Source organism: Sebastes umbrosus, chromosome 19, assembly GCF_015220745.1.
Source record: "Sebastes umbrosus isolate fSebUmb1 chromosome 19, fSebUmb1.pri, whole genome shotgun sequence".
NCBI lineage: Eukaryota > Metazoa > Chordata > Actinopteri > Perciformes > Sebastidae > Sebastes > Sebastes umbrosus.
In genome coordinates this window covers 24849972-24864622 of record NC_051287.1, presented here as the reverse complement: position 1 = coordinate 24864622, position 14651 = coordinate 24849972, and the positions used below count along the sequence as shown (strand labels likewise).

Sequence of the window (14651 nt, the reverse complement as noted above, 5' to 3'; positions counted from 1 at the left end):
CTTCTGTAAATACTTTTATGCACTTATATATTTCAATTTTACATCACATTCTGATTCCCAGAAACATTTTTTTGGAATTCAAAGCTCCATTACAGGCTTGATGTGGGATCTTTGGGACTAGAAGTATACTAGTCTGCAAAAGTTGATTTACAGTGAAGTCACAATTAGTCCTGAAACGCTGTCAATCTACAGTAAAAAAAATCAGTTTATATATTAAATCGTTTAAAGTCGAGCAAAAATGTCAAACATGCTTCTAGTTCCAGCTTCTTAAATGTGCTGCTTTTCACTGTTTTTATATAATCAAACATTAAATATCTGTTAGGCTGTTAGTCACACAAAACAATCAATTTAAAAGACGTCAACCGTGGGCTCCGGGAGATTGAGTTGCATTTTCCACATTTTATAGACTAACTTTTCTATTGATAAAACTTAATCATCAGATAAAGCCATAATGACCCTGAAGAGCTTTTCTACCTTTTGGACAAAACTACCTTTAATTATTTCACTAAAGTCTATTGCTTTACTTTTTAAATTCCTGTATAGCTTCCGCACAAATATCCCAAGAAATTACTGTAAGCCAGATTTTTCAAAATGCCCTTATAAAGATCCTTGGGAGCTACCAGCTCTTTTTTCCTCATCTTTAGTAGATGTTTTTTTGGCAAACCGGTATTTTTTTATACAGTATGTTTTAAGAACTGGGTGTGTGATGCTGTAAATGTCAGTGGGCAAAGTAGCTAATCTAAACACCCAGGGGAGAGAGACCTGCCTCCCCCCCCACCACCACTACCTAACTGCACAGTTCCAGTCTTGCACCCATGATGAAAACATCCTCTCAGCCGTTATATATTTCACTGCCTCTCTCCCCCTCCTCGTCCCTCATGAGCTCTCTATTACGCCGCTCCCCCGTCTTATCGCCTCCCCTCACCCAGAACGACACGGGCCAGTGCCTCGTTACTTCTCCCTGCACACACTCTCTCTCTCTTTCTAACCATGCTTCACCCCTACCTCCATCCTGAGAGTCCAATAAACCTCCCCAGAGCACCAGACATTCTGAAAGACCTCCCGTTTCCTTCTCCTGCAGATGTTCTTTTCGACTGCACTCCTACACTTTTCCTTTTCCTCCTCCCCTTCTGTTTTTGTTTTCCCATTAAGACACCTCTTTCTTTAGATGTTGACTTTTTTTATCCCTGACCCAGCAATAGTGAATCCTACTTTTTAATCCCTCTCTACGCTTTTTATTCATTCCCCCTTTTTTCACAGCTGTGTGGTCACCTCCTCTTCTTTTACTTCTCACTTTAATTCCCACTTCCCAGCCGGCACGGACCCCCTCCTCGTCTTTGACATTTTGGCTTTTTGCTTTAAAACGTTTTAAATGTCATAAGTGGGCTCATGAAGGCCGTCATTAATGCTGTTGCTCCCAGACCCCTGGATCTCAATATGGGGGCAATTAGTCTGTGTGTAAAAAAGAGAGGCCTCAGGGTTTGTTGTTGCTGCCGTTAAACGAAGTCAGACTGCTAATGCCGTTGGCAACCCTCCTCATCATCTTTCCTTAAAGGGACTGTTTTGTAAGAATCAGAAATTGCTTGTTAACAGCGACACCTGTGGCTGTTAAGTCAACGAAGTCAGCGTCCTGTTGCCTGCGTGCGCTTGTGCTCGCTCTACATAGACATGAACGAGCATCGGTCAACACAGTGAGGTTACACACGTCGGTTAAAACCACAATATCACTCTATATTTCAGCTGCTTGGCAGTAATGTTAGCTGACCAGACGAAGGTCTCTCCATGAATCAATGCTGATCCTAGTGTTGGCTTTTCCTGCCTCAGCCTCCCGACCGCGGCCGGAGGGAACAGGGGAGACACCGGAGTTTTGGTCGGAGACGATAACGTTTCTCTCTGCGGAGCTCCGTCACTTCACAAGACACAGGAAACCTCTGTTGGTCTGGAGGAGCTGCAGCAGTTATTTCTGCACAAACGTCCACTGTACATTCACTAGATATTCTCAGAGCTAAACTAACTCTTCTGCAGTGTGTAGTGTGCACGCATGCACGTGAGAGCGGAGCGAAAGAGCGAGAACGAGCGCGGTGTGTGAGTGAAGGCAGGTAGGCAGAGGAGCAGAGTACAGCAAAGACTCTGGTCCTGGAGACCAAAGCTACGGTCTCCCCCGCGTCCTCTGACCGCGGCCAACACTGTTTAACAGACGGGCTTCACTAGATACAACCAAGAGGTTTTGATGCTTCCGTGTAGTTTGTGTTGGAGTCTTGTCTGAACAGCGTAGACACACACGAGCGCGCATGGAACACCGACACGCAATGATTTATACGTGTAAGAAGTTACAAACTGTCCCTTTAAATATGCTCGTCTTTTCCGTCGCTTCAGTCATCTTTTTCCGTATGCTTTGCTATATGTGTGATTCCTGCCCTTTTGCTGGCTTGTTGTGCAAGTGTTTGAATACTACGGCGATGTCCTTGGAGGTGTGTGAGTGGTGTGTGTAGTTGTTTTTCACAGTAAGGTTTTTCTTTTTGTTGTTGGATCCGTTCAAGGCCGCACATTCAGTTTATGTACAAGCGGGCCTTCAGTGTAATTGTCTGTCGAGTACGTGAGAATATAAGCCGCTCGTGTTTCTAGTGCACTTCAGTAACAGGCAGAGTTCCTCTGACTGTTAATAAAGTTTCAGTTTAACCTGCCGTATAACATCTTTACAAGTGCGCATTACGCATTAACCCATATTAACCCCAACACTTTTACAGCACTGACACAGTTCACTACTCTTCACTTTCAAACCAAATTAACATATTCTCCTCCACTTCTGACAGATAAAAGAAATTCATGAATTTGTTTAATGTGCTTTTCAACTGCTTTTTGGCTTTAAGTACTCTAAGCTGCGAGGTTAATGTGTGCCACCTACAAAAACTCCAATCGGTGCGATAGCAGAGATGTTAATGGTGATTACCACCACCGCTGATGAATTTGTGAAACACTTAAATATCCACCAACCTACCTACCTACCGCCTACTTAGAGCTTGTATTACACATTTACAAAAGCTGGATGGACTGTGGTGTTTGAGTGTGTTTTCCAAACTTAATATGCATCTGTGTTTTTCTGTCTCCCCACAGAGGGACTTCGCCTGTCGAGAGGAGCTCCAGCAGTCAGATGTGGAGAGGTGGTTGGGTTTCATCACCTTCTTGTGTGAGGTGTTTGGTACCATGAGGAGCAGCTCCGCAGAGCCATTCAGGGTGCTGGTGTGTCCCATCTACACCTGCTTACGAGAGGTCTGTACACATTTTTTATCAATAAGTAAAAAAAAGCGATTCACCTATCTACCGCCATTTTTATTTTTTTAATGCCAGAATTGATATATTTGCGTCTATGGAAGGAAGTCCATAAGAAGGAAGTTACCGCTTTTATTGTTGTAGTCTGAGTAACAAGATGTCATATCCGTTCCGTATCCGCCAAACCAAGACAGACCACAGCTGGCCGCAACAAGGAAGTACAACGACCGGCACCCTCACATGTTAAATCCAACGTGGTAAACACTACACATCCAGTAAAGGATGGAAACACTTTGTGTTTCACAAAGCTGCATGCTAACTCTGTCACGGACAGGAAACGTTATCATATCACAATAACGTGCGGTTGAGCTGACCGTCGCTCTCATCTCCGTGGTCATATCGGCTGACGTTACAACTGTAGAGCACCCATATACAGACATTTCTGTTCTCTGCATTCAAACGGCCCCGATGGAGCTGACCATGGATGGATAAAGAGAACGGAGCTGACGGGAGCCCTAGAGACGGACTTGGTGAAGTTAGAGGAAGTGACTATGTCCAGTTTTCAAAATAAGGTGTTAACAAAGGGAACTGTATATATAAAATACATATATGGAAATAAGATCGATTTGATTATATTCACCAGAAGTATAAAACATTACACGTCCCTTATAAATTTAAAAAGAAAATACCATTAATTTGTGAGGAAAATGTCTTTATTCTTTGATTTTTGGGTTGCTGGAAAAACTGTAAAGAATAATTCCTGACAATGACTGATATATTTGACTTCAGGACGTCTCTGCTGAAAATCAATAATTTTTACTGTATTAATTGAGATATTTTTCAGATTAAAAGTCCCTAGAAGTGTATGATTCAACTTCTTCCCATGGTGTAGTGCTAAAAAAAGTTAACAAAAATTGCAATAAATCACAATATCGTATCGCAATACTTATTGAATCAGCACCAAAGTATCATGATAGTATCGAATCGGGAGATAGGTGTATCGTCCCGGCCCTGATAAGTATGACAATTACCAATTGATCAACCCCATCCATGTGTTCCCGTAAGAGGGAAGCTGTGTCTGTACATCTTGTCCGTTCAGATCGATCCGTGCGCTGAGTTTCCTGTTTTTGACCAGACCTAGTCTAGACTCGAGTCACCACAGCAGGGTTTGGTTAGTGTTGTAAATAGTCTGGACACCATCAGTTCCAGGAAAATGTGTGACCCCAGGTTCAGTTCTCATCAGCCGGTCATGCTCTGTTACACACACTCCCTTTGGTCACCATGGAAACCATGTAGGGTAGCCACAGCAGACACGCCGTGATACAGAAGTGGTTAACGGCCGATGGAATATTGAAAGGGGAAGTGAGGGGAAAGCGGAGGAGACTGTGGTCAGGTTGACAGTTACTGCAGAGGAAGTCTAGTGATGCAACGACAGGTAGAAGAGAAGAAGGGAGAGATGACAGAATCTGGGAGTGGAAATAATTTTTTAATGTTTGGTCTGAGAGGTAGTGAAGAAATAATGGCAGGTTTGAGGCACGTGCCCGGTAGTTTCACCACCCACGTCCACACCTCTACCGGTCTGGCACTCAACACACACACCCCGCGTCTCGCTAACAAACACAACAATCAACACAAAACTAATGCCATCCACGCCCTGTCTGAGCGTATGCCCAGGGCATTATCTCAGCTTGTTAGAGGGCTCCGCAACATGACCGAGGGTGTGGACGCACAATGTAACACACCTCCGTATTCCTGCGACGGCGGTGTCATATTTAGCCTGACGGTGATTGAGGTCAGAACACACCTGCGAACAATGTCAAAATATTTGTGTAATGATATGTGCGGATCTGTGTGTTTGTGGTCGCTAGACGTGCTTATTCGGCAATCTCCGTTTCCCAGAGCCATTGTTCCTGATTTTTTTTATCCATCTGCTGTTTTGTCTATCCTGTCGTAACATGTAGTTGTCGGATTCCAGCTTCAAGCTGTGTGCCATAACGTGCACTCGCCTGTGTGTGTGTGTTTGCATATGAAAGTATATGTGCCTACACGTGCGTGTGTGTATGGCAGTGCATATTGCAGCGGCTGTCCTCTGTAGTTGTAGCCTGCAGAACAGGATTATGTAACATCTGAGGTGTGTTAGGAAGTGTGTTTTTCGAGTAGGCTATACATGGCAGCTGTACATATAGTCAGTGAGCACTGATCTCATCCATTCATGACTCACAAGCCAATAGTGTTTCTTTTAAATGCCACAATCCACATAGATGCACTAAGTTAGCCACAAATGTTAATCCTAAATTTATTGATTTTTTTTGGCAACTTAAGAGCAGCACAAGCTGTAAACTGCCATGTTATCAACTTTTAAGTTGTTATGGCAGAGATGTTAGTAAAAAAATGAAAAAAGAAACTTCTTTATTGAATATTTTAGACTCACTATGATATTTGTGAAGCAAAAGTTTTCCTTGCTTTTGCTCATTCATTGGGCTTGCTACTGTTTCAGCTAGGGCTGTCAAAGTTGATAATAACACGTTAATGTCAATTAATTAATGCCACTAATTTCTTTAACACATTAACACAACTTGCGCTCCAACTTGCGCTAAATTTGGGTGAGGAAAAACTGGCATGGCCATTTTCAAAGGGGTCCTTTGACCTCTGACCTCCAGATATGTGAATGTAAATGGGTTCTCTGGGTACCCACGAGTCTCCCCTTTACAGACATGCCCACTTTATGATAATCACATGCAGTTTGCCATGTTATGATTTGAGCATATTGTTTTATGCTAAATGTAGTACCTGTGAGGGTTTCTGGACAATATCTGTCATTGTTTTGTGTTAATTGATATCAAATAATAAATATATACATACATTTGCATAAAGCAGCATATTTCCCCACTCCCATGTTGATAGAAGTATTAAATACTTGAAAAATCTCCCTTTAAGGTACATTTTGAACAGATAAATGTGCGATTAACGATGGAAAATCATGCCATTAAATATTTGAATCGATTGACAGCCCTAGTTTCAGCATGTTACTGTAGTTACATAGGTTGTTAAGAAACTTTGTGGTGAATAAATTTTGAACAGCGATTGAGCCAACCAACATGTCAATTAAACAGCTTAAATACACTGGCAAATCAGAAATTCATATTTACGCAGACCATTGTATAAAAGTATGTAAAGCACAAAAGACAAAAGGAATCATCAAACATTTCTTTATTAAGGAGGAACAGTCCTACACAGTCAAACAGTCCCGAAAAATCACAAGGCAGGTAGCACGGCACTCAAATTAACATATAAAACCATCTTTCACTGGCGTAATAGACCTGCATGTGGCCCACAGGCGCCTTCATCAGGGTATTGGTTTGCAGTTGCACACTGCAGAAAGCATGTGCATACACTGTCTGGTGGTGACCTCAGGGGCTATTTATATTGTGCCTTGGTATCAGTCTTTGAAAGTCAGCATGGGCCCTCGTAGTCTCATTCAACTCAGAATATACAATATATTAGGACAATGATTATGTACATTTAAAAAAACGTTGAATATTTTTAGCATCAAGCAATTGTAAGTTCTGGTCCTGACACTAGACCTGCTGTTGCTATGCAACTATTGAAAATCCAGTTAAAGTTGAAGTAGTCATAATTTTAATTTTGAGCATGTCATTAGTACCCTGATGAAACTGTGTAACTGAAATGTTATTTCTCTCAGCATTCGTACATCATTTTCTTTTTCTTTCAGCCAGCAGTATGATGACAGATTTCAAAATATGTAAATATACATGCGTCTGAGTAATTAGGTCAAACTGAAGGACAGATTAAGCCTCAGCATAATATTTAAATAAATAAGGATGTTTTTTTCTAGTTGACTTCACTGAGTCATTCATGGTGTTGCTGCCATTTTTTTATGCATTTCTTCCATTCAGTGTTATAAAACGATCACGGCTGTCCTAGATTTTCTTGCTTTTTATGTTCCTGATCAAATGTCTTTTGAATGAAAATACTGTAAATGGAAATCACACAGAATCCCCATGTTTCCCTGTGCTGACAGCTTTGATTGAGCTTTGATTATGTAACTAACCAGCTTCAGCAGAGAGACTCTGTGTGTTAAGTAGTCTCACAGAAACAGGTTTTCTCTGCAGCTTCTACTTAAAGGTGCTTTAAATGATATCTAGAGCATTAACATAGCAGCAAACAACTATTTGCTTGTAATTCGAGCATCTCCTAGCTTTGTTGATATTGCCGGGCTGGCCACGCGTTTTTTTTTGTGCTTTTAGTGCATGTGAGCGTGCCCCACTGGCTAGCTCGCGGCTGCTCTGCACTGTGCTCATACGGCGGTTACAGCTGATAACCGTTGCGGAAGCGTAGCACCCACCCTTCGGTTCTCCCCCAGGTTAACACTGTTAGCTCTGTTAGCTGCAAGCTGCCAGCTCAGCTGTTGCCATGTTGAGAGCTGTGTGAAGGCGAAAGACAGTCGAAAACCCGCCCCGTCTGGTGGACCCCATGGGACCTTAGGAGTTCGGAGCAGCCATGGAGAAGGATTTTCGGTTGGCACCAAGGTGCTTTTGGAAAACCATCCGGCACCTCAGGAGGGGGGAAACGGGGAACCATCCAAGCTGTGTACAGTAAGGATGGGACACTGTTGACCTCAACTGAGGAGGTAATCGGGCGGTGGAAAGAGCACTTTGAGTAACTCCTGAATCAGACTAATACACCCTCTATTGTAGAGGCAGAGCTTGAAGCTGATGGGGGGATCATCAATTTCCCTGGTGGAAATCACTGAGGTAGTCAAACAACTCCACAGTGGCAAAGCCCCGGGGATTGATGAGATACGTCCAGAAATGCTAAAGGCTTTGGGTGTGGAGGGGCTGTCTTGGATGACACATCTCTTCAATATTGCATGGAAGTCGGCGACAATGCCTAAGGAGTGGCAGACCAGGTTGGTGGTTCCTCTGTTCAAAAAGGGGGACCAGAGAGTGTGTGCCAATTACAGGGGTATCACATTACTCAGCCTCCCTGGTAAAGTCTACTCCAAGGTGCTGGAAAGGAGGGTTCGACCGATAGTCGAACCTCGGATCAAAGAGGAACAATGCGGATTCCGTCCTGGCTGTGGAACAACGGACCAGCACTTCACTCTTGCAAGGATCCTGGAGGGGGCCTGGGAGTATGCCTATCCAGTCTACATGTGTTTTGTGGACTTGGAGAAGGCGTATGACCGGGTTCCCCGGGATATACTGTGGGGGGTGCTGTGGGGGTATGGGTTGAGTGGGGCACTTCTTAGGGCCACCCAATCTCTGTATGCCCAAAGCGTGAGCTGTGTTCGGGTTTTCGGCAGTAAGTCGGACTCGTTTCCGGTGGGGGTTGGCCTCCGCCAGGGCTGCGCTTTGTCACCAATCCTGTTCGTGATATTCATGTACAGGATATCAAGGCGTAGTCGAGAGGAGGAGGGTTTGCAGTTCGGTGTGCTGAGGATCCCATCGCCTCTTTTTTGCAGATGATGTGGTCCTGTTGGCATCATCGGTCTGCGACCTCCAGCACTCACTGGATCGGTTTGCAGCCGAGTGTGAAGCGGTTGGGATGAGGATCAGCCCCTCAAATCTGAGGCCATGGTTCTCAGCAGGAAACTGATGGATTGCCTACTCCGGGTAGGGAATGAGTCCTTACCCCAAGTGAAGGAGTTCAAGTACCTTGGGAATTTGTTCGCGAATGAGGGGACTATGGAACGTGAGATTGGCCGGAGAATCGGAGCAGCGGGGGCAGTATTGCATTCGCTTTACCGCACCGTTGTGACGAAAAGAGAGCTGAGCCGGAAGGCAAAGCTCTCGATCTACCGGTCAATCTTCGTTCCTACTCTCACCTATGGTCATGAGGGCTGGGTCATGACCAAAAGAACTAGCCCACAAGTGGCCGAAATGGGTTTTCTCAGGAGGGTGGCTGGCGTCTCCCTTAGAGATAGGGTTAGAAGCTCAGTCATACTTGAGGGACTCGGAGTAGAGCCGCTACTCCTTTGCATTGAAAGGAGCCAGCTGAGGTGGTTTAGGGATCTGGTAAGGATGCCCCCTTGGCGCCTCCTTGGGGAGGTGTTCCAGGCTCGACCAGGCTGGGAGGAGGCCACGGGGAAGACCCAGGACTAGGTGGAGAGATAATATCTCCACACTGGCCTGGGAATGCCTCGGGATCCCCCAGTCAGAGCTGGCTAATGTGGCCCGGGAAAGGGAAATTTGGGGTCCCCTGCTGGAGTTGTTGCCCCCGCAACCCGACCCCAGTTGAAGATGAGTGAGTGAGTGAATGCGTCATGAATGATGATATGATGTTTGTGAATTTAAAAGATCATTTTGCGAGTCAAAAAAGTCTCATTTTGACGTAGTATCATTTAGTTTTGTTTGAAACCGCTCAGTGAACTACATCTCCCGTCTCGGACAATATACGTCACCAACACTACCTAGCTAGCTAACTTAGCTATGTTCCACGTACAAATGTAACGTTATCTGACCTGATGTGTTTTATCTAGCAGCTCCTGGTCTTTTTATCAGCTGGGAAGAACGAGCGAGACTCGTCGCTCGTACAAAACACACAGGCATCGTAGCTTCAGAGAGAGTACATCATTTACGCAGCTTTTTGGGTGTGTAGTCTTTCTAACAACAAACTCGTCAAACTGCGACTTTCTTAACTCGCAAAATGATCTTTTAAATCGACAAATATCATACTGTATGTAGGATTCGTGGCGCGATTCAAGCGGGAACAAAAAAATATTTGTCTCTCGCGTTGACTATCGTACATATTTTTTATTTCCAAAATAAGGTCCCGTGGTGGTCCACCGGAAGAGGAGGGACTTTGCCTCTCTATAAAATTGAGCATTTAGTACCTTTAAAAAAATGTAGGTAATATGGAGCGATTAATGTATGTTATTGTGTGGGAGCTACGGAAAAGTGCTATCGCATTGGAGAATGGACGAAGAAAAAAAAAGCTATCGCAGTGGATAGGAGAACTGATTAGATGAGTATAGATTAGACCATTTTAAAGCTATCGAGCAAAAACTTCACCCTGGGCTCCCCAGAGAACTCATTATGAGCTAATCCTGCATGTCACATAGCTCTCCTACTCCGGGAACGACGAGACTTTAGTTCCCACATCAAACAGCCACACTGTCACCACACCCGTCAAAGCATACTGAGGAGCTGACGTCTGCGCAACTGCTGGGCTTGAATGATAGGTGGAATACCATTAAGCTTACAGCGTGGAAATAACAAGGCCAGCTCGTATTGAGTGTGGATCATAGCATCGGATGGTGATGATCCTTGTTTCTTTTTCAGTTATGAAGATTCAGACGACAGATCCTTTCCATTTTTTTTTTCTCTTTGAGCTCTTTTTTCTAAAGCAAGCGTTTAAGCATACATTAGTTTGTCTGTGTATGGAGTTCTAATACAAGTAGGGGTGTAACGATACATTTTTACAACGATACGATATGATTTCCATGGTTCCGATACGATTCAGGACGATATTTGACTCATCTAGAGCGATACGATACGATTCAATGATTTGAAATCGATACAGTAACTTTTTTTTGGCCAAAAATTCAAACAGTGTGACTGTGAAATAAATATCTGATACTGGTCAGGACTCCTAAAAGTTTTTCTTGTAAGGGAATCAGGGATAAATTAATTATGGATATAAACAAGTAAACAACGATTAATGGCAAATACATACACCTTTTATTTGAAAAGTAATAAAAAGTGCAACTGCAGGACCTGCTGATTCAGTTCTCAAGATACAAGGCAGTGCAATATTTAACAAAAAATAGAATCAATCAACTTCTATTCAAGTTAAATGAACAGTGGTTTAACCTGCTGCTTCTGTCCTCATTTTCAATATAAACTGTAGAGCAATAATACAGAGATCAACCGCTGATAGTGATCAAACAGCTGATAGTGATCAAACAGCTTGGGACAATAATCATTCTTATACAAACACTGTTTAAATAATCTACTTATAATAATCGAGTAGTCCACCTATAGAGTTCATTTGGGCTCTTTTCATACATGAAAACATCTGTAGAAACATTTTAAAACTACGTTTGACTAACGTTAGTCGAATTTCTGCTTTACCGTCTGGATACGTGAGGCTGACGCTGCGTGATGCACATAGAGTAGATATCATGACGGGGAAAAGGAAAGTAATTTTCTCTGAATGAAAAAACGACACTGCACGGGGAAAGCGCCTGTGGGTGAAGCCGCCCTCGTCTCATGCAGACCAGTACTCATCTCCCTCCAGCCGCTACCGGGTGAGAGAGGAGTCCTCGGTTCGACGGCATGCACGCCATGGAGGCGTGCTCGCGTTGATATAATCGTTTTTTGTGTTTCAAAATGATTTTATATCGATATACATCTCCCGTGAAGGACAACTTGCTGAGTACCTATCGATGTAGTTGTATCGTAGGAATATAAATCGATACATTGATATAGTAGATGAATCGTTACACCCCTAAATACAAGTGTTAAAATGAAACCGATTTTTTTTTTTTTTTTAGTTCTCTGGCTTGTATGCATGCAATAGATGGGCTCCATTAGTTAGTCGGGTCACCTCTAGCCAACTCAAAAACAAAAACACTCGCTACTGTTCAGTTTGATCCCATTGATTTAAAGAGACTGTTTGTAACTTTTTCTTACGCGCACACGTGTGGCTACGCTGTTCAGACAAGACTCCAACACAAACTACACGGAAGCACCAAAACCACAAAATTCTATCTAGTGAAGCCCGTCTTGAAAAACACTGCTGGCCGCGGTCGGAGGACGCGGGGGAGACTGTAGCTTTCGACCTACTGTACTATGATGGGTTTTTTTAATCTTTTTTGACATACTATACGATTACTTTTTTTTCGCCATACTATACTATGAGGGGGGGTTATCTTTTTTTTTACATACTATACTATACGATGACCTTGTTTTTCGACATACTATATGATCACTTTTTTATATAGTATGAGGGTTTTTTTTTTTTTACTCTTTTTTGACATACTATATGACTTTATTTCGACGTACTATACTATGAGTTTTTTTCATGATATCTCGAAAAATGTCATAGTATAGTATGTGACCTCGTCGTTACCTCCTTTCACTTTTTCAGGTTAGTCAAAGTAGCACTTTGGTAACAAAAATAGTTTTGAATCAAAGTCTTTACTGCTGTAATCTGACACTAGATGTTTACAGTCTAGCATGGGGGGTTCTCTGTTGTTCTATCTCCCTTTGTCGCCATCGCTCCCTGCATTGTTTGAAAGTGCCAGTTGTATGCCCATCTGTGCTTGGGGCCAGTGTTTGGGGTGGAAAGCCAGCTAGCATGTTTACCAGCTCCACGGTTTGTTTTTGGCTACAGTGTGTATGCAGATATACAGTGTGCATAAAGCCAGCCTTGATGTCTGATGGTGAGCTAGCTTGCCAGGATGAAAGCCTGGTGTGTTGTCTTCCAAGATTTAAAATGTTAATGTAGAAAATATTTACAATCGGGATTAGGTCTTTTTCTTTTTTCCTTCTCTTGTGAACCGATTAACACGCAAACACTTGCATTTGCTTAATCTCCCCATGTGGGCTGCATCCAAATATACAGTACATATATTTATCTATCTGCTAGGGTCCTTGGGTTTGCTCGCTCACCTTTTTTCATGCAGCTCTTTGCTTTGCAGTGTCGCAGTATATTCATGTGTATGTTCTTGTCCCTTTTTAGTTGTTGGAGTCCACAGATGTTAAGGAAGATGCAGTCCTGTGCTGTTCCATGGAGGTATGGTCCCCCTATGCAAACACAAACACACACACAGTTAAGGCTGATTTGAAATGTGACAGCCGGGCAACAAAAGTAAATGCAGTAAAACATCTGAACGACTGTATGTAAGAAAGAGATTCCACCTATTGAAACCCATAAAGCCTGTATGTTATTTTAATGCACAGTACATGCTGGAGTAGTCTCCATTATGTACAATCTCAAACACATATCTTTGATATTCTATGGCAGTCTCCTGAGGGTTATGAATAATAAAGAAGTGCCGGTGAATTTAAGTAGAACTATGGATTTAATCAGAGTTAGGTCCAATGTAGAATAGCAGAAAGCTCTCACCAGCAATGATATGAAAATAAGACAGAGAGGTAACACAACAGAAAGAGCAAAGACAGGTGAGCTCTGGTTTGCAAACAGCTCCAAGATGCTCGCAAACACAACCACATCCTTCGCAGTCTTGAATACCACGCACACATCTTTGTGGCCAGAGGGTGTGTGAACTTCTGCTGTCTGACTGCATCCGCAGTAACAAGGTGCTAGACATTGTGTCTTGCTCTCTGTAAGGGACACACACTTTCTCTGACCTCCTGTCTCCTCACGTTCCTCCCTCCCTCCCTCTATCCCCTTCTTCTCTCCACCAGCTGCAGAGCATGGGGCGTCTGCTGGAGGAGCAGCTCCCAGAGATGATGACGGAGCTTCTAGCAGCCGTCAGGGACAAGATGCTCAGTCCGGCTGAATCTCAGCTGACCCGCTCTCTCCTCATGGAGGTCATCGAGCTGCACGCACACCGCTGGAGCCCCCCTGGAGGCTCTCACCACCCAATACTACAACCGTACCATCCAAAAGCTCACCACCACCACTGCCTAGGTGCCAGCTCCCCACAGGAGGAGAGGAGACAAGCCCCCGCCCCCCCTCCCTGATGCCCTTTGGAAACATTTTCCATTTGAGCATCAATCTGCTGTTCTAGTTTTACCAAAACACAGGAATTTAATATTAACGTCACTCTCTTAACTAAATACATGCTATACGTGGGTTTTTGAAGGTAATTGTATAATTCGCTAATTTCTCCAAGATAGGGTGACCACTGCCACAAACAAACCGTACACTATCCAACAATCAGGTGGCCCTGAGCCATCAAGGCAACACTACATATGGCGTTCAAACAATGAGAAGCGTATTTGAGCATTGTATATATGGCCAGTAGGAACATGCTCGGCCACAAGGAGTCCGGGAGCTTCGCCTGGCTGCGGCCGCTGAGGGATAAAAGGAGGGAACAGACAAGAGAGGGGTCACGCAGGGGAGAGGAGGAGAGGGCAGCAGCCTGCCCGTAGGGAATAGAGAGATCCGTACCCAAAGATGAATGGAGGGGGGTGGGGACGAGGGGGGTGGGGGGGGTGGGGGGGGGGGGTCAGGGTAGTCCGTGTCAGTCTCTTCATTGTGTTCATTTGCCCACCACCCTCCCCTTCTCTCTGTCTCTCTCTCCTCCCCCTCCTCTGTCTCTCCGTCAGCCCCTGGGGTCTGTGTGGCTGATAAAAGAGAGAGGAGGAGGAGGAGGAGGAGGCAGAGAGCAGACACGGTGCTGTCTGTCTGGGCCGTCTGCCCCGCCGGGCCAGGGACCAGGTCAA

General features: G+C 44.1%; 1 protein-coding gene across 1 annotated transcript in view; it reads left to right on the top strand.

Annotated features, from left to right (window-relative positions):
• Nucleotides 1-14396, top strand: part of ctif (CBP80/20-dependent translation initiation factor) — a 79101-nt gene extending 64705 nt beyond the window's left edge. The window contains 4 exon segments of the mRNA XM_037752605.1: nucleotides 3115-3270; nucleotides 12979-13032; nucleotides 13668-13823; nucleotides 13825-14396. Of these exon segments, the coding sequence (XP_037608533.1) occupies nucleotides 3115-3270; nucleotides 12979-13032; nucleotides 13668-13823; nucleotides 13825-13893 (435 nt within the window). The 3' untranslated portion in view covers nucleotides 13894-14396.
• Nucleotides 14397-14651: the final 255 nt, after the last annotated feature.